Source organism: Macrosteles quadrilineatus, unplaced genomic scaffold, assembly GCF_028750875.1.
Source record: "Macrosteles quadrilineatus isolate MER2022 unplaced genomic scaffold, UCM_ALF_1.0 Scaffold_9__3_contigs__length_116548681, whole genome shotgun sequence".
NCBI classification, from domain to species: domain Eukaryota; kingdom Metazoa; phylum Arthropoda; class Insecta; order Hemiptera; family Cicadellidae; genus Macrosteles; species Macrosteles quadrilineatus.
The window spans coordinates 13211853-13232759 of NW_026542602.1; the positions used below are offsets into that span (position 1 = coordinate 13211853).

The following is a 20907-nucleotide window of genomic DNA, read 5'->3' on the forward strand; positions in this document are numbered from 1 at the left end:
TCAGGAATTATCAATATCATTAATTAATTAATATTATCACTTGCCATTTCCCATATTATCATTTTGTAGATGAGCATTTTAAACACTTAACTCAGACCATGTATCTAATTAATCAGCAAATTTTTAAATTAATGTGAAAAAACTATTAATCCGTCCACATACCATCAGAAAACAAAGTTAAAGAGTCCACACCATCCAAGTATAACTAAACACTAACCTCTCTAAAAACCCACATTATAACTATTTGTGTGTGTGTTTTGGAGTACTATTTTTACATTAGAACCTAACCTAGCAGCACATTGTGATGTTTGTCTGTAGGGTCTCGGAAGGCTGTCAGAGAAGGTGACAGTCAAGGTCAAGCCAGAAGATGTTCCGTTGAACCTGAGAGCTCATGAGGTCAGCACTCACAGTATGACTCTCTCCTGGGCTCCTCCCATCAGGCTCAACCCTGTCAACTACAAGGTACGTGTCCAACCACGCCTATATAAGCTGCATGGTCCACCTGTATAGAAAATAAAGTACCGGTATAAATAAATTAACACAATATTTGGTACAACTCCAAACATCAGACCAACAACTAATTCAAGCCATTCATCTTTTAAATGCTCAATATAATGGTCTACATTTTTTTTATACTTGTAATCACGAATACTAGAACAGACCCGTTATGGATCATAAACATAAAAAAATATTTTACTGTCCCACCTCAACTTAATAACATGATTTCCAACCTGAACTAAGTAGTGTTAGGTATCTCCTTTACACTAATAGTGATAACAGAGTTTGATATGTTAACCGCTAGATTAGCAACCCACCCAAAGCTATTACCTAAATAAAAAATCTCAAACATATTCTCATTTCAGATATCCTACGATGCAGTCAAGGAGTTTGTTGACTCCCAGGGAATCACTCAGACCCAAGTAGTGCCTCGAAGAACGATTCTGCTCGATACAGATACTCGTTCACACACAATCAACGAACTGTCACCGTTCACAACATACAATGTGAACGTGTCTGCAATCCCGTCCGATCACACGTACCGACCTCCTACCAGGATCACGGTCACCACTCAGATGGCGGCGCCTCAGCCTATGGTCAAACCTGACTTTTACGGGGTTGTCAATGGCGAGGAGATACAGGTAAGTTTTACAGGGAACACTTTCTGTGCAAAGTTGTTTCATTACGTATTTACCATGTCTTCAAATTTCAATTTTAGTAGGACAAGTTTGATGTTTGTAATGTATTGCAATTTTTTTAACACAATGTAAGGATACAATACTATTATTGGCAGTAGTCATAAACAATACAGAGGTTGTGTACAAGAAGAACTTTGACAGCTTAAAGATAAACATTTAACTAAAATGCAAGTGTGTTTATCCTAGAGCTAACTAGATCCAAAACAGCCTCCATTGAGATAGCAATTATCGCTAATTCTGAATGCTTTTAGGCTTTGATAAAAAAAACACCTTCTATTAGCATTAGCCTTAAAATTTCAGCAATACAGTGTCCTAAATAAAATTTTGTAAAGACAATATCTTATCTTAACAAACTAAATCTTTTGATTACGCTTATCTAAATGGTGATTTACTCCTCACTAATAAATTCTTCTACTTGCCAGGTTATTTTACCACAAGCATCAGAAGAGTATGGCCCAATCAGCAATTACTACTTGTGTGTAGTACCTGTTGATAATAAGTTGGGCTTGCATAAACATCCTGATCAATACATACTTGAAGAGGTGGGTTACTAGTATCTTCACTAATCCAGTCAAGTTCTTTGTGTATTTGCTTTAAGATGAATTAATTAATAGAGTGTAGGATGGAGTGAATTATTTTTGTAGCTTTGTCACTGACTGAGATCAGCTGTTTCTTAAGAAAGGGTCGTAATTTTATCAAAAGCACAGTGGTCAAGGACTGTGTCCAGTATCGAATCATCAAACATGCTATATTACCCATAGAATTTTTAAAATCAAAATCTTAATATATTTATTTCTTTCTCAGACAAGCAGACACTATCCCATTATAACTGTATTTATCTAGTACCGGTAGTTTCCCTGTTAAAATTGTGATTAATATGTTAGAGCTAATTATGCTTAAACTTACTTCTCAGAAAGATTGTGTTTAATCCTGATAGAAAGGCAATAAAATGCACAACAGCAAATGCATAGCTGTAGTCAACAAATTCATTATCAAATAAAAAAAACTTAGAATGTGAATCAGAGATACAAGTCACTTTATACTGGTTTCTTAACTTTTTGGTTTTTTCACTTTTACCTATCCACAATCATAGTTACATACCTACCTACCTACCATCCCGCAAATACTCAGAATATTTGATATATTTTTGACTACTTTACAACGCTATTGATTTTTTTTGTTTTAATTAGAACAACCTAATGGTTTCGTTATTTTTTCAGCTGTTCAATAATAGTAAATCAAAACCAAACGAAATAGTGCCTTACATTGCTGCCAGATTTCCACAACGTAACATTCCGTACACATTTCACCTCGGGAGTGGAGACACTTACGATACCTTTGTTAATCGTAAACTCGACCCGACAATGAGTTACCGCATCTTCGTCAGAGCTATTGTCGACACTCCCTATAAGGTAAGCTTCTTTATTTCAGGTCTGCAAAAAGAATATTTTGTTCCAATATCAAACATATAAGTCAAATTTGGGTTATGTCACCACAGCCTATCATTCACCCTAACTCCAAGCAGCAGTTTAACTCTGGTTAAACATTCAAATATATTAGCTGCTACATCGTGTAATGCAAAGCTTTTGGTTTCTGACTACAATATACCACTTGGTAACCTACTGTTTATTAGTTATTTTCCTGTTTAAATTGCGACTGGGCCACATACACCGGAAAATAGATATAAAAATCCATAAAAAATGGAGTACTTTAAAAACATGTATTGTTTACTTAATATACCTAAATATTTAAGCTGTTTATGGTCAATATCTCACTGCTTGTTTCCCACAGCACCTGTTCACATCATCACCGTTCTCGGAACCTCTGTCGCTTAGCATGCGTGAGGTGCCGCCAGGTGACCCTCCGCGCAGACCCAACCCCAATATCCTGACAGACATCTCCGAGGTGTCAGTCAACCGCAACACAGAGGAGGCGGGGATGGTGTGGGTCATTGGACCAATCATAGCGGCTCTCATGCTGTCCATCTGTCTGGTGCTGCTCTTCATCATCAAGAAGTGAGTTGGCGGTGATAAGATTAAGTAAATACAAGTTCTCTGTGATCAAAAGTGTGCGTCGTTTTCATATGGAAAATTGGAAATTTGGACAATGATTCAGGCCTGTAGCATGTGTACTAAACATCAATTTACATCAAGAAATGATCACAATTGTTTATGGGCTGTGATTAAAGTTAATAAATATTTGTATAACTGTGTTAGTCTTTTCCCATCCACACTTATTATTTTTGTGAATTTGTAAAAAATAAGTGTGCATTATAAAGTTAACGAGGATTTTTACATTTTTCAAAATACCATTTTGCGGAATCATCGTTTTACTTCTTTAAAGCTCTATTAACTTGCTTTAGTATTTTCTAAATTTTATCAAAATCCTGTCAAGATTCAAACCCATCCACACAAACATTTTTTGTAGGCCTATATTAGTAGTAGTAGTAGCCTCTGACAAGTTTGTGCATTTCCAGACGCCGCCAGCCATGCAAGTCCCCAGACCAGGCCGCCGTCACCCGACCACTGATGAGTGGGGAGGTCGCTACGAGTCATGCTCCCTCTGATCCTGTAGAGATGAGACGACTCAACTTCCAGACTCCCGCCATGATCTCTCACCCCCCCATCCCCGTCACGGAACTCTCCAATCACATTGAGCGTCTTAAAGCTAATGACAATCTCAAATTTTCTCAGGAATATGAGGTAAGACATTAGCATTTATTAAATTATTAGAGTTACTTGGATATGAATTTCCTGAATGTATATACCTAGTATTTTATGGGCTTGTATTATTTCTTGAATGCTGTTTGAAGTTTTGTTGAGGTTTCTCAGAAGGTCAAAGTTATTAGTATGGATGAAAATAAATAGATTCTTTTGGAATGTGACATTTTATGTACTGTTTGAATAATTGATTTTTTTTATTGATTGATTGATGTTTGAATGCTTGGTTTCAAAAGACAGTAAAACATAGTTTTGGATATAACTAATACCCATTTGCTATTTTGTTAGTATTTTGATTTTAATTCTTTTAAATTATTATTTTATAGGAATGCATGTGTTGTAAAATATTGTAAATAGTATGTATACGGGATGCCTGGTGCATTATCAATGATTAAATTGTATTATATAAAAAAGTAGAACAATTAAATAAATTACTAATATTAAAAAAGAAACAGCTAAAATAGTTTGAAATTAATTAGAACGTAGCTGTCTTATATTTCATAAAGATCCTACTTATCATTTGATTCCCAGGACCATTAATTTAATTAGTTACAAAAAAAGAGCACCGGTAGTTAACACATTTAAACTAGCAAATTACCGTACTAATGTGTGTGGTCATTTGTATGATGGGTCTATGGATTAATTCCCAATCCTGAATTGTAATTCAGAATTGCTTATTTGTAAATACTTTCTCTGAACTAAAAAACACAATCTATTGTCCCTCAGTCTATAGAGACCAGCCAACAGTTTACATGGGACCATTCCAACATGGAGGTGAACAAGCCTAAGAACCGCTACGCCAACGTGATCGCGTACGACCACTCTCGAGTGATCCTGCAGCCAATGGAGGGAGTGTTGGGCAGCGACTACATCAACGCAAACTACTGCGACGGATATCGCAAACACAACGCTTACATCGCCACTCAGGTACAATTTAAATCTAACATCTCTCTGAGAAAGAACTAGCCTATTGGTTGTTTTCTCAATTTCAATGGATAGGTCTAGGAATCAGCCTTACACAGCATTTTAAATTGGTGTAAAACATTGTAAAAAAATTTATGCTATAAGTTTGCTAAAAATCCTGTAATATAAGTACCATATGTGAACACTTATATCTAGTTTAGACTAATGACTCAATTATGTGTACGCCTACACCATGGTCTACTTTATGAACAAAATTACGGTTAGTACTTACTTAGTAATGTGGATACTATGATCATAAATTTTTACTATATATATAATTTGACACAGTATTAGACAATGATTGGCCGATACACAATACTTGAATTTGATTTGAGTTCTTAAGTACTCAGTGTATAGTACAGCTCTATTATTTAAACTTATGTAATACATGCCTACATGATACAGCTATGTATGCTAGAGTTAACTCACCAAATCAGATTGTGTCTTGTATTCAATCAACATTGATATTTTTTTAAATCAACTGTCAAAGAGTGCCTATCTACAGTCTGAAATTCTCGGTAATCTGACACCTCTTGGTACAAGTGGTTGGATATTCAAGGGTCTATGTAATCCTGTACAGGGACCACTGCAGGAGACCACCAGTGACTTCTGGAGGATGTGTTGGGAGGTGAGGACAGCCACTATCGTGATGATGACTAAGCTGGAGGAGAGGACGAGGATCAAGTGTGACCAATACTGGCCGTCCCGTGGCACCGAGACTTACGGAGTCATCACAGTCACGTTGTCTGACGTACAGGAACTGGCTACGTACTGCATCCGCAGCTTCCAGATCACCAGGGTAAGCACAAGGTCCAAAAGGTTCTAAGAATTTCTCATGTGCACTCTGGCACAAAAAATAAACTATACAGGGTGCCTTGTAAATAAACAGCTTAACTATGAGAATTGTTTCATGAGTCAAAATAAGGAGAAAATCGAGAATGAACTTTGGTAAACACTAAAGGTTTTTGAATAAATCAACGAATTCCTGACTGAATTGCTAATCAACAGAAGAGGAATAATGGCCATTTATTATGCCCATTTATGTTTTACAGGTAGGGAGAATTAAGGTTACTTCTGAAATGGCTTTATGGATTGTCCAGGATCATATTTCTTTCTTGCTGACAATAATTTAGGTTATTATTTAATCAAATACGAGTAGAATATTCAATATAGTACCGATGTCTGTAAGTATATATAGTTCTTGAAGTCATTGACTAATTTTCATCTCAAACCCTGTTGGCAGGCTGGACACAGTGACCGTCGTGAGGTGAAGCAGCTGCAGTTCACAGCTTGGCCAGACCACGGTGTCCCTGACCACCCTGCGCCGTTCCTACAGTTCCTGCGCCGGGTGAGAGGCTGCAACCCGCCGGACGCCGGGCCACTGGTGGTACACTGCAGTGCCGGTGTGGGCCGTACTGGGTGCTTCATCATCATTGACTCCATGATTGAGCGCATGCGCCATGAGAAGAGTATCGATATATATGGACACGTCACCTGTTTGAGAGCTCAACGAAATTACATGGTGCAGGTAGGATATTTTATAAGCATAAAATTTCCAGTAAAAAAGTTTAGGAAACCATGGTCTAAAAGGATGGTGAAATGACCAATTGGAATAGTAGCAGTAATGTTTTTATACTCAGATTCATAGCAGCTGCGTAATGACTGGCCTCACCCATGAGCATGAACGACCAATGACCTTAGTGCAAATGAGTGCAAGAAAGTGTTTGAATTCTATTCCATCCAAAAAACAGTAACTAACTATATAGCTTGCGCTGTGTTTCAGTTATTGTGGTCGTAGTAATGCCTGAAAAAACAGTTAGCAGCATTGATCGGAACATGTCCTTTGTAGTACCAAAAGCAGGGCTGCGACAAAAGAACTTGAAATGCCAACAACAATTTATGCAAATTCCAAATTCAAAAAGCAGATCTCAAGCTAATAAATACTAACTGGCTTGAAGTTACTGCTTGTAATGCAGTGTAAACATGATCCATGTTACAATCTAGAAACCCGTGTTATGTTTGCCAGACGGAGGACCAGTACATATTTATCCATGACGCCCTACTGGAAGCTGTGATCTGTGGCAACACTGAGGTTCCGGCCCGCAATCTCCATCAGCACATACAGAAGTTGATGCAGCCAGAAATGGGGGACACCACCACAGGCATGGAGTTGGAGTTCAAGGTCAGTTCAGGAACAACCTCTTTGCGGGAATGGGAATTTTTTTTTTTTATTTAATTTATAAAGATGTAAATTAAGTTGACAATTATCGGTGAGGAATATAGGAATGCCTATTGGTTACTCAGATATTGTTTCAGAGTATTATTGGCTTTCCCTCTACGTATCAGCAGACCTAAGTTAATCTATTATTCTGTGTTATTTATAACAAACCTCTTAGAATTAAAACACTCCAAAGCGAGTAGAAATGAGTAGTTAATTATTACAAATTTTGTGCAACATGGATTTTTAGGACATAGGAAACATTAGGACCTATCTTAAAATTGTGTGTTTTCAAGCTTATTACGGTAAATAATTGCCATTTAGTGAATTCTTTTCCATCCTTTAGTTGGATATGCACCTACTGACACTACTTTAGTTTAAATTTTTATAATGTTTAAATGACACAATTACGTATTCAAATTACTTAAATATGTAATTTTTATAGCTTTGTTTTTCTGTCCCTTTTTTGGTATCTGTAAACTGATCAATACTAAATTACCTACAGAATTTAAACTATTCTCTTCACATTATGGGTAACAAGATTTATCAATTTCAGAAACTGTCGAACATCAAGTGTGATTCTTCTCGCTTTGTATCGGCCAACCAGCCGTGCAACAAGCACAAGAACCGACTGGTGCACATCCTGCCCATAGAGAGCACCAGGGTGTGTCTCACACCATTGCGTAACGTAGAAGGATCAGACTACATCAACGCCAGTTTGATCGACGGATACCGCACACGCGCCGCATACATCGCAACGCAAGGCCCCCTACAGGAGACTGTGGAAGACTTCTGGCGCATGCTTTGGGAACACAACTCCACCATTGTCGTCATGCTCACCAAGCTCAAGGAAATGGGAAGGGTCAGTGTTTTGACATCTCAGGCTGATGTGTCTGTGCCACTTTTGGATACTGATGTCTTACCCTTAAATACCATTTGTAGCAGATATTTTATTAAAAAAGAACATAGTCAAATGAGCCACTCAAAGATTACACTGCAGTTATAAACAATATTTGCTATCTTTTTTGTCCGTGTAGTTGATTAAAAAGTATGATTTAGCTAACAATAAGCTGTCCTTTTAGTTTGGATTGGTTAAAAGTTGGTGTCAGAAATCACTAATTTACATCAGTATCTGGTGGCTCATTCTACCTACTTTCATTTTTTTCTATTTTTGTGACTAGAATTTAAAGATAAGTAATGTCTAGTTGCACGTATTGTCAAAGATAACAGTAATTTCGCAACTATTTATTTGTAAAATTCTCAAGTGGACTCTTACACAAGTAGAAAATTTAAGGCACGAGCCTTGTTACTTTACGAGTACTCTATGATCTCATCTTTTAACTTTCAATTATAATTTTGGATGTCACACTATCTCGTATCCTGATAGTTTTCCAGAATTTCCCTAAAGCAGTGCTATTAGATATTTCAGATGCATTGGTCAAGTTTGACTTAATTAACATCGTATACACTTTTATGTGAACTATCATGTTTTATACTTCTTTTGTTTCTCTAACTTTTCCTAAAAGCTTAAAGCTCTTCCTGAAGGCGGGGGTCGTTTAACACAAAACAGTCTAAGTTGTGTAGTTAGTTTTTGTTTTCCACATTCGTTAAACACAAAAATTAAGTTGGATTTCTATTATCTATCTATGGTTGTCTTAGGTAACTGTATATGATGTGATATGTAACAGAAACCTTACTTGAATATTTTGACTGTTAAATAAGACATTTTTGGGCATTTCCTTACGGTTTGGTCAGAAATTATTTTGGTTAAAAGTCTGATATGCAGGGGAAAATACTATTAATTTAAGATGTATAAATTATTTTCAACATAGTATTTGTCACACTATATAATAGTCACTCAAGAAATTGGCTTTTGATGGTATATTATATTACACCTCGGTAATGTATGAGAATGATCATTGAGCCTCTGTCCCAGTGTCCAATAACCATTAAATTAACACATTCGCTGCTGAAAACCTTTAAACAGGCGCTCGCCAATTGCGGCGAGGCCCGGGCGGAGCCCCGACGCGCTAACTGAATCAGCGATCGCTGTTGGTATTGAAATATCTCAGTAAGACGAATCACAAAAGAGCAGTGGTGATTGTTCTGTGTTACTCGGAAAGTGGACGTAGTTCACTGAAACACCCAAAGGTAGCAGCACTGCCTGGATCAATAACCAGAGTCTTTGTGAACTGAGAAAATCCCCGAAAACGGGACAAAAGCATTGCCAGACGGGATTTTACGGGAAATCTTTGTACCAACCTACACCAGAATAAAGCTCGCATTATAAGCTACAGGCTGGTAAAAATTACAACGTTCCCCCGACAATGGCTGAACCACACTGATCCGGCAAACAATGCAATGCGCGCTCCCCCACCGGTGGACCCCCTGCTCCTCAGCTGAGACGCGCGGGGTCCACCGGTGGACCCGCCGCATCGAATGTGTTAAGTTAACTCAATACATGACATTTTTGTAACATTTGTGCTATTTCCATTGCAGGAGAAGTGCCACCAGTACTGGCCGAGCGAGAGGTCAGTGAGGTACCAGTGTTTTGTGGTTGATCCGATCGCAGAGTACAACATGCCTCAATACATCCTGCGAGAGTTCAAGGTCACAGACGCACGAGATGGCAGCTCTCGCACTCTCAGGCAGTTCCAGTTCATTGACTGGCCCGAGCAGGGCGTGCCTAAGTCGGGCGAAGGGTTTATAGACTTCATCGGACAAGTGCACAAAACTAAGGAGCAGTTTGGCCAAGACGGACCCATCACTGTACACTGCAGGTTAGCATATTCTTTGATAGAAATTGGATGTTAATTAGTAGTTTATATACTACAAGTCTCCTTTAATTGCCACCTTACTTATGTGACCATTCACATCTAAGAAGATTTTTGGCTTTAACGACAGCTCAACACAACCCATAATTTGTCTCAATCTCATTACATTCAAAGGTCTCGTATCTTTATTCACTTAAACACACAATCCCAGTCTGTGATGCCACACTGGTGCAAATTATTTTTAGCCGCCATTCTTATGTGGAGGGATGCTGCGTTCTGATCAAGGGCTGTAAATAGCCTGGTAACTGAGTGGATAAAGTGCTTGCCTGGTAATCAGTAGGTTGATGGTGCGATCCTCTGGAGAGTCAGTAGCTTCCTCGTTACTAAGAAACGACTGGTCTTAGTAACAAAGGTAACTAGCAATCTCACTCTATACTCTAAACGTTTTGCTCACTGGTATTCAAGATGTCGCATTGTGTACCTGTTTCAGTGTTGCAGTGATAATGAAATGCAAATAACCACATTCTATTACATTTCAGTGCGGGGGTTGGTCGCACTGGAGTGTTCATCTCTCTGAGCATAGTGTTGGAGCGAATGCAGTACGAGGGAGTCGTGGACATGTTCCAGACTGTGAGAATCTTACGAACCCAGAGACCCGCCATGGTTCAGACAGAGGTATGATTTACATTCCAAAGTCTGCAGAAAAACCAACAAAGAATTCAAATACATATACTTATGTTCAGAAATCCAAAAATAGGTTTCCCAAACATCTTTTTTCATGCGGAAAACCAAAATAGGAATTTAGACATAAACATTTAGTCAAAATAATCCCCAAAAAAGAACTTCTGTTTATGTATAGAAAAGTGGAATAAAAAACATATTTTTTGTGAAGTTATGACTCCAAGGGACCTTTATTCCAGCAGTAATTCATAAATAAAATTCAAACATTCAGTTAATAAAGAGACCCCTTCATGGATCTTCATTCTTCATGCGTGGAAAAACCACACAATGGAATTCATTCTTATGATTTATGTCGCCAATGCATCTATAAATGATGTTTCTATTTTCAGAAAACCCTCAAATGGATTCCTACACCAACACACTTGTTATTTGTGTTTGTTGTGTAGTTGAACACTCTCTTGTGTTGCAGGACCAGTACCAGTTCTGTTATCGAGCCTCTCTAGAGTACCTCGGATCGTTTGATCACTACACCAACTGACACCAGGCCGGGGTCGAGTACTGCGCCTAGACAGTGACAGTGTGTGTTGTGTAGTTAGTGTACATTCACTCAGACATATCACCTAGTAGGCACATCCGTTGTTGGATCGATTGAATGACTCGCCCCCGAGGCATCACGTCTCCCGGTTTTACAGACTTTCCGCTTTCAATATTTCGATATTGGCGCTTCTGTGCATATGTAAACAAGTTCACCTCGGACTAACGAGAATCAGTGTTAGGATGAATTAAATTTCCCTCCCTTTCCTGGTCCTATAGAGTATAAAATTATTGAGGTTTGAATTTTTTACTAGTAATAACTTGTTGACGATCGTCTCGAACCGGTTACAGTTTCAACATTCCAACGGCGAGCGGCGGATCCTTTTTGGGATGCGTTTGTATCAATAGATCGAGTCCAAATTATTATGAGTTGACGTCTAGCTATTTGTATCCTTGTGATTATGTTTTAGAACATAAGTTGTGCTAAATTTGTATTAGTGTTGATTTAGCTAGATTTTAGATTAAGATTTTTTACCCGAGGTCACAATAAGTCAGTTCAGTTAGCTCGTTAAAGGTTGGTTTTACATGAGGGATGTTGGTAAAACTGTGCCTGCCGCCACTGCCAGGCTTACCACTACGCACATGTAGTTATTGTATGTTTTATCCCTCTTCTTTTTGGGAGTTGTGGTTTTTGGAAGATTCAGCGAATCATGACATTAATTTTAAGTACGCACTGACTGTTATTTAGATTTAGATATATATATATATTTTATATAGTTTTGTTAAGTTGTGAACGATGACTGGTCGGCATTCTATTTCATAGTAGGAGAATATTGTCTTACCGAAGAACTTAAAATATAATTTATGTAGGTACCATTTACAACTGTACATTTGACAACAGTTCCTCATCTTACAAAAAAGTAATTTTTGCATGGTATGAGCAACATTCTATATTACTTATTGCACTTCTATTAATCAATAATTTAAATGCATGCCAAATTCTATCTGTAGGTACATGTACCTATTTCAATCCATCTTCATGCCACTTTGTCATCGTTATACTGGTGTAGTCTAGTCAGTGTAGGTTTCTACTCAAGTACAACGCCTAGCTTTATTTCTGCCACACTATGTTAAGCCATAACTCATCAAGACATATTTCTAGACATTGACTGTTTAACATCATAATAAATATAAGTATTTCTTAATTCAAAGTAAAGACCTGAAACTTAACATACCATTTTATTAACGACTTATTTTACAATTTAGTGTACTTATTTGTAGTTAGGAACTAAAGCCGCAGAAATATATTGTTATGTGATGTAGCGTTTAAGCTCATTTTATCTTTATTTTATACAATGAGTTTTTACTTAGATTTCCTGAGCTGATATTTTAGATTTAATTTGCATTTACACTGGATTGTTAAGACATCTTTTTTTTTATTTGATGTCTTTTGTGCAATAACGACTAAGGGACTTAAAGACATCAATGGGTACTTGTAGCTATATTTACTAAACCACAACTTCCAAAAGGTTGTTTAGTTTACCTTATTTTTAATCGGATTAGTTAGATTTTATATACATGTTTAAGACACCAACTTTGATATTATTTTTAATGTAACCTCTGTAACTTAATTTAATCTTAGCCATGATTTCATTTTTTACTTTACTTTAAGGAAGGATTAGTATTAATGGCAGGTCGTCTAATGAAATCAGCTGGAAAATATATTGAAGTTGGTTTTGTAATTTGATTAGTTATTTTCCCGTCTCAATGTTTGTTATTTGAACTTATTTTAAACTGATGTGTTTGCAGGAAAATTAAAAGAAACATAAGTTTGAACAGCAATTACAGATTTTAGGTTGAAAGCACAATGTAAAATAAAAAAAGTGTTATCAAAGTTTGAATCTTGTCTAATATTTTATACAAATATTCCATTGGCTGTAAACTCAAGTTAATAGTTAAAAGTTGTCAAAAAAACACTCATTCTTTCATACAGTGGATGCAAACCAAATCACTCTGTATTCAAAAATAGCCCATTTCCATACAGCTGAGATTTTCAAAAATCGTGAATTTCCATACATCAAAAACAAATAGTGATCAGCTGATTTTTCCTGACATAAACATTACTTTCGCTACACAAACAATGCTTTGCCTGGCTGATTTCAGGAAAGTATTGCATGTGGCAAGGAAAGTATTTTTTGTGTAGCGAATACCAGGAACTTCCCGGTTAGCTCAAAAGGAGCGAGCACCATTGTGTTTGAATTAAAAATACATTACAGAAAATTGATTTATTTAAATATTTAAATACAATTATTTTTATTGACAGAGCTTACAACTTGCATGAATATTAAATTTAGACTAGATTAAATAGTTAAGAAACACAAATAAATCTTACACAACATTGAGTAGAGAACACTGAAATTTAGAAATTCAAATTTATATTACATTGCAGTTCTGCATTTTCTATCTCATACCTCTTGCTAGACTTTTTGGGGAGTTAGGTTCCCTGAAACATCTAATGGAGAATCTTTTTTGGCAGGTTGGAAATTTTTTTAAGCCTGTAAAAAAAATTGTAAAAAAATTGTCAATCAGCTGAATTTTACGCAAAAATCAATTGTAAAGACATATTGTGTTTAGATTAGAAAAATGAATAGATTATGAAATATTGTATAATGTTTTTAAGTTTGATAAAGTAGTTTTTTTCATCGTGATATGATGATAAGTATCGTTCAATTCAAGTTCCATTTCGTGGCTAGATAGTGTTTCCCTTTTACCTTATTCCTTCCATCGTGAACTGATACCAGAGAAAACTGAATTGTTCATGTCAATAAAATTTAAACAACGCTTCATACATGAAATTGAATATGAAAACATTTAAATAACATTAATATTTACAGAGCACAAATGGCGAGCAGGGAGGTGAGTGAATCGGCAAAAAACTCATTAATTGAGTAGGAAGCCATGTCCTTTAGCCACAACACCAAGACACGCTCAAAGCGGTTTTTCTCAAACAGCCTAACATCAGTTGGAAGCCTGTTGAACATCTTCAACGTCAAGTCCGGGAAGTGCTTTGAAGTCTTAACTAGCCTGCGTCTCGGAATGTCCAGATTAGATCTGCTTCTTACGTAGTGGTCATGAATTTCACTTGTGGTGGTGATGGAGGCTTCATGTCGCTTAAAATATACCAGTGAAACCAAGATATGGTTCGATGGTACGGTAAGTATCCCCAAACTTCGAAACAGGGGACAGCAGTGATCTAGGTAATCACTAGAGGTGATAATCCTCACCGCTGCCTTCTGCAGCTAAAACAGTCTGTGGCACTCCGAAGCGTGCCCCCAAAGAAGCAGTCCATAGCTGATGTGAGAATGGAACAGGGCATGATAAACCACTGTTAGGTATTTGCAGTCGAGTAGGCTCTGAAGCTTCCGCAGCAGGAACAGGACTCTGGACAATCTCTTGGTAATCACATCAATGTGTTTATCCCAGGATAGCTTAAGGTCCAGAGTGAAAAACAACATTTTTACGGGATTAGCGGCTTTGTGAAATTCTATTTCGCTGAGACTACAGAGTAGTAACTGCATTTTTGACTCGTTCAGTTGAGTATTGAGAAGAGTGGTGTCATTTGGGAACATTAGCACTCCCTCCTCAACACTAAGGTCGTTGATGTATAAAATGAACAGTAGGGGACCCAGTACTGAGCCTTGCGGCACACCATAGTGTACTAGTTGAGTAGCCGATGTCGAGCCGTTAATAGTAACACACTGCAACCTCCCATTCAAATTTCAAATAGGACTCCAGCATACTTAGAGTCTTGCCACAGAGACCATAGTGACGAAGTTTGTCCAACAGAAGGTTATGTGAAACACAGTCAAAAGGCCTTTGTTAAGTCACATAATGTTAAAAGAATCGAATCTTTATTTTCAAATGCGTCTGAGACTCGCTTGACAAGGTCCATAACTGCTGAGGTGTGGTAGATTTCCCCGACCTGTAACCATGATGAGTGCTGGACGAAAGGCTATTTCCTTAAAAAATATTAAAACACATATTAAGATATTAAAACAGTAGCAATATCCCCTCTTACTTATGTCATCAACATACAGAAGCTGCATTGTCAACATGAGTGGTTGGTTATAGTTAATAATAACCTCTCCTGGAAGTTTTATGTAGTAATTGATTTGTACAGTTCTTTTTAGCGAATTTCCCTATAGGGAAGTAGCTATTACCGTAGGTGGCATGGTAAGACCTAGACCCGGGACTGATTTACTTTTTCATTTTGATGTCCCCAGAGGCCAAAAACACCATTCGTTCAAATTTTTATATATGTATATATATATATATATATAAATATATATATAGATTTATATATATATATATATATAAATATATATATACGTCCGTGAACGCGATAACTTGAGTAATATCTGTCCTATTTTGATGAAATTTGGTTTAAAGGTGTAAAGCGGGATAAACTTGAATGAGTTCGCGAACCAGCACGATCGGACCACGGGAACGGGGCTTTACGGGGGGTTTTATGGGGTAAAAATTGGTTTATCTCATTTTTGACCCTCAAAATACAAAATTTCCCAATTTCTCTTTAGACCTTTTTAAAGAGCTTAAAAAAACAAATAACTTAGTATATAAAAGTATTTTTGTTCGATCATTAGTAACGGAGAAAATTTAAAAAATTGTAAATTAAAAATTCCCATGTTATTCTTATGGAGAATATTGTCAAATGTTGTAGTTTGCTTGTTTATGGATATATTTTGATCAAACTTGGCAAATTTATTTATTTTATACTAAGCTATCAATATTTTACTCAAAAACACACTTTATTAGTTTCCTTGTAGCAGCAAACCTAGGTACTCGTTAAACCTTATGTTATTAAAATATATTTAACTGAAAATAAATTCAGACAAATGGAAATTCGCTTAGTCGGCAGGTTTGCTGCGGCGGGGGTATTTTATTGTTAGGTTGGTTGAGAGTAGTATGGTGAAAAATATCATATGTCACTTGTCCAAAATGTGTTTACCCTACTCGTATGGTAATCACTTGGTCGACAGGTGACTCGTCTGGTAAACACTTATTTTCCAGACTAGTAACCTAATATACTATTACTCTGCTTGTGCCTAACCGATTTTTTGTTTTTCTATTGAATAGAGATGTTGATGTTTAATGATGAACCTTACCACATTCCCTAGGGTCTGACTTATACAGGAGGATAAATAAGGCAACGATGACATAATAGCTTAGTTCATAATTCCTCCGTGAACAGCGAACTAAAAGTAAAGAGCACAGCGCGTAATTTTTATTTCATTATTATAGTTTTGCCAAGCTTCGATGTCTTCTAGCAAGAATAGTGCATTTTTCCCCTCTTCTGACGAAGATTAAAAGTGTATTGAAGCAGTGTCTTGCTCATTCAGCTTTAATTTACAGCACGCTACGAGTGAAACTGTTTCTTTGCAAGGGTAGAAAAATCACTTATAGACATACCACAAACAAAACAACCTGCGCAGAAACGAAAAGATCACATGGTTCGCGCCGGTAGGTGTGGCGTACCATTCAAACCTGCGCGGCTCGAAACGGCCCAGGGTTCTTTTGTTTCTGTTTCTGGTATTACTATAACAGTCCCTGGCCTTGCTTTCAATTGGTTTTGTATAAGTATTTTAAAATATCCTTCCTCATCACTTCTGGTAAAAACACTATGCGTACACAACGGAGGTTCGCTTTTGGTCCAGGAATATCCTTGTCTTCTATGTTTTCGATCAACAGAATCCTCAACACTTTGCTATTCACACTCATAATAGTCATAATGAGAGCACTAAAAAACATTATAAAACCGTCAGCAACCAACCGTTGAACTGGTTCTTGGGCGGGTCACCGGAATTTTACCCCGGAAATTTACCCCCATGAAAAAACGCCTACGTTATTTTGACGTCACAGTTCTGTGGGTACATTTCCACGAGAAAATTCCAAAAACATGGATTTCAATGGTTATGCAAATAATGTATCCGTATGAAATCTATATTTACTAATATATAGCCTAAATATGAGATGGTGTGTGTTTGTGTGTCTGTCTGCTACTTAATAACGCAAGAACCACTGAACTGATTAAAATAAAATTTTGTATGAAGGTAGCTTATGTACCTGGTTAACATATAGGCTTATTCCTGTTATCATATTTCCCTTGGGATACGCCCCATGGGCTTCCAAAGTTTCAATGTTAACATTTTGGAAGAATGTAAATAGTAAAAAATATTAATTGAAGTCAGCTGTAAATACCATAATTTGACAGTTCAAACAGCAGAGGTTAAGAGGTACAGGTTCTGCTCCCAATATTCTAAAGTTTATGCTTCTTATGAGAATAGTTTGATTAAAATATTTATGAAAAAATACTATTTTCATGGAAACAGAAGGATCATTACAATGTATATAGCCTAAATCATTTGGAATAATTTTGATATGGTGTAGCTTTTTGTTTACAAATTTGAACTGATAAACAAATATTTGGATCAGGATTTTTATAGGTTTTAAAACTTATACAGAGATATATGTACTGGTACAGTTTTAAAAATTTAACTGACTCAATGTTTATACTTTTATTTGTGTTTTAATTCCATTTACAAACTAAATTTCAACTATACCTAATTTTATTCTGTAGCTACTACTTATATTTTCATTTTCTTCTATCAATTACTTCACATTCACTTTTTTTACATTTACAGAAACCTCATATTAATAGTTGTGTTTTTACAACACTGCCTTAATTAGACTATGGAGAAAAGCACAAAACTAAGCTGCAGGCAATTCACTTTTGTTTCTAAAATCAATTAAATACCTGTAACGTAACTATGTTTCTTTACTCAATGTTTTAAATGATTATGAAAACTAATGGAAAAGCATACACGTTTTGAACTATGGAACAAGTTAAAATAATAACTGTTATGTATTGTTATTGATTTATATTAAAATTGATGACATTTGTGCCCTGATTAACAATAGTTAGTGGTTGGCTTTTTAATAAAAGGTAATACAAGTTTTCCATTAGTTTATTTTTTCTTATTATTGTGATACATACACACTGATCTGCAGGTCAAGATTGAACTTTGAAAAAAGCTCAGTAGCCAAGGTAAAACATCAGAGTAATAAAACAAAAGTTTGTTTTATTACTCTGAGGTAAAACAAATCAATTGCATGTGAAATCAATATAAACTGTCTTTTTGCTTTACTAGAGTGCCTTAAATGTGTAGTGTGATTATTTTTCCTTATTAACTTTTATGTAGGTACGTTTTTCTACGAAATAAGCTACGAAATAAGTTTTTCTATTTAAGTAAGCTTATAATTTGAAAATTGAATCCTATGGGTACATTATTTCCATACATGCATCATCGCCTAATATCATTCGCACTAGGTAGCATAAGTTAGCCTAAATTGAGTTATGTTCCTGAAACCAAAGGGGAATGTGGAAACTATTTTATACAACAGAATTAAAGATTAAAAATTTTCGCTTCAGTGCCCTCTCTACGGGTACAGCATCTAGTAAATAAATATAAACAGCACTTCTGACAAGTGTTTTGATTTCCAAAATATTTTGGACCCTCAAAAAAATTAATTTGCAATTTATATTGTGTTTTTGACGAGTTCTTTAACAAATGTCTTCGCAACGAAACTTCCCTTGTCTGCGAATGAACAATCCTAGTTGTTAGGCTACTTTTTGATGGAGGATATAAAATCTATTTAATATTTTATTGGCTCAACAAAATAGTCTAGAGACGAAATAAGTTATACATGTAGAGCAACTAACCTTGCCAATATGTAGTAGGTGATAGTGTGGTTCAGTGGTTGCGCGGAAAATTAGAACCTGTTTATTCTGTGGTCGGTAGTCGAAAATGGTCAATGTTCGAAGATTTTAACTGTTTATGGACAGTACATTTATGATTCAATCATCTACGTAAAATCCAATCCTGAAAAAGTTACTTTAAACAATCAAACACACTCTTACAATACAAGAAGTGGGAATGAAATCCAGACTGATCAACATCGATTAAATTTTTTTGAAAAGAAAACAACCTATAATGGATCCAAATTTTTGAAATATATACCAAGTTATATTAAAAATAACAATAATTTAAATTCATTCAAACGTGCATTAAAAAGTTTCATGACTGAAAGGGCTATTTACTCACTAGATATTCTAGATAATTTTTATAGAGGTGCTGGTTAGTTAGTTTAATTTAATTTAGAATTTGTACTATTAATTTTATTTTATTACATTTTTAATTTTAGGGCCTATGTTACAAATATTTTAAATGTAATATAGGCTATTCATTGACACTATTCAATGTACCAAGCATGTACAGATGAGATGACGAATAAAGATATTTTGATTTGATTTGATTTGAATGGTGAATGATGAGCTCGGCCCTCGTCCTCAGTCCTCACCTCACGTTGTGGCTGTTGTGATACAATGTTCTCTATGTTGTGGAAGTGCAGGTCCCGAACTCTATCGGTCGAATAAGGGAACAAAGATTGTGTCGGTAATGCAGATTCTATACCTATAAACCCAGATTATTTGGGCATATTTAAGAAAAACAATACCACCAAGTCGTGTAGAAAAGTTTAAATATCAAAGGAATCATACTTTGCATTGTCTTCTTTGCATGGTTGACGAGAAAAACGATGATCAAAGTCTTGGTTCTCGCAGGGAAAAGTGTCACTGTTGAAACCATATATACAACGGAGAGCCGTTGGTAGAAGGGGTGGATCCGATGCTTGTGTATTTCTCTTCTTCTAAGCTGCTCTTTGGGGTACTGAGTTCTTACTTGTTGTATTTGAGGTGGATGTGTTTCAAGTTCAAGTCCAAGTTAGAATGACTGTGTACTGTGTACGAAATGAATTCTAGGTATTATTCATGGTTAATCATTGGTATCGTGATCCACCTTTTGTACAATTTTGCAAAGATTTTAGTTTTATTTTATACCATAAAATGTATTATACTTGCTGGCAAAGAAGTTGTGTTCTTTGTAAACTAAATTTTCACCACAAGATTCACGATCAGAGGTCTCCACGTCTGAACGCGATTCACTTTTAACCCTTTTCTTTTCGATGGGTTTATTTTGATGAAGTTTTGAGTTAACGTGGTATTCCTTGCTCTTTGGGATTTACCCTTGGATTGCTCTTTGTAAATGCTAAATGCTTTGTAAATGCTCTTTGTAAATTTCATTATATTATTGTTAAAGTTGAGAAGTATTTAATGCATGTTATTTATTGTTATATATTTTATTTATTTAAGATAATTGTTTCAAGTTGTTTTTAAAGCAAGCTAGTCTTATATAGAAAGGTAGAGAATAAGTCAAAACAACAAATAGCAGATCTTGACAAGAAACAAGGAAAACCAGAGTGTAATATGGAGAAGACTGACCAAGGGACAAAGTACATTGTTATCTAGAACAAGTTTATCTCTATGAGCTGCAGACAAGCCAATTTTTCCTGGCTTTTGCAGCAAGCTTTGTTTATGAAATGTTGTAATATTTTTGAGATTTTCCAAATAAAATAAATTGAATATCAGCTGAATCTTTTTAGGCTACTGCACTGCACTGTACTTTCAAACCGAAGAATTTTATTGTCAAGCGATGTCTGTGAAGAGCTTCAGTTTGCCCACTTAAATCCACTGTAAAATTGTTGGAAAAATCTTCATTAATTTTCCAGCTACTTCGTTCGAATTCATGAAGTCTGAAATTGGATGAAGTCCAACTGACTTCGACTTCTCCATCAAAAGTCAACTGTTTTGCACAGCTGATAATCGCACAACATGATCGATTATACGC

At 36.0% G+C, this 20907-nt stretch overlaps 1 protein-coding gene across 8 annotated transcripts in view; it reads left to right on the forward strand.

Moving 5' to 3' along the window:
- Positions 1 to 12828, forward strand: part of LOC129002312 (tyrosine-protein phosphatase Lar-like) — a 679394-nt gene extending 666566 nt beyond the window's left edge. For all 8 annotated transcript variants that reach the window (XM_054430012.1, XM_054430010.1, XM_054430017.1 and 5 more), the window contains 14 exons: positions 319 to 462; positions 864 to 1139; positions 1619 to 1738; positions 2417 to 2608; positions 2988 to 3211; positions 3673 to 3898; positions 4643 to 4843; positions 5460 to 5678; positions 6123 to 6407; positions 6906 to 7061; positions 7654 to 7959; positions 9597 to 9877; positions 10411 to 10546; positions 11022 to 12828. In XM_054430012.1, the coding sequence (XP_054285987.1) occupies positions 319 to 462; positions 864 to 1139; positions 1619 to 1738; positions 2417 to 2608; positions 2988 to 3211; positions 3673 to 3898; positions 4643 to 4843; positions 5460 to 5678; positions 6123 to 6407; positions 6906 to 7061; positions 7654 to 7959; positions 9597 to 9877; positions 10411 to 10546; positions 11022 to 11090 (2835 nt within the window). In that variant the 3' untranslated portion in view covers positions 11091 to 12828. The remainder of the gene's footprint in view (positions 1 to 318; positions 463 to 863; positions 1140 to 1618; positions 1739 to 2416; positions 2609 to 2987; positions 3212 to 3672; positions 3899 to 4642; positions 4844 to 5459; positions 5679 to 6122; positions 6408 to 6905; positions 7062 to 7653; positions 7960 to 9596; positions 9878 to 10410; positions 10547 to 11021) is intronic.
- The last annotated feature ends 8079 nt before the right edge of the window (positions 12829 to 20907 follow it).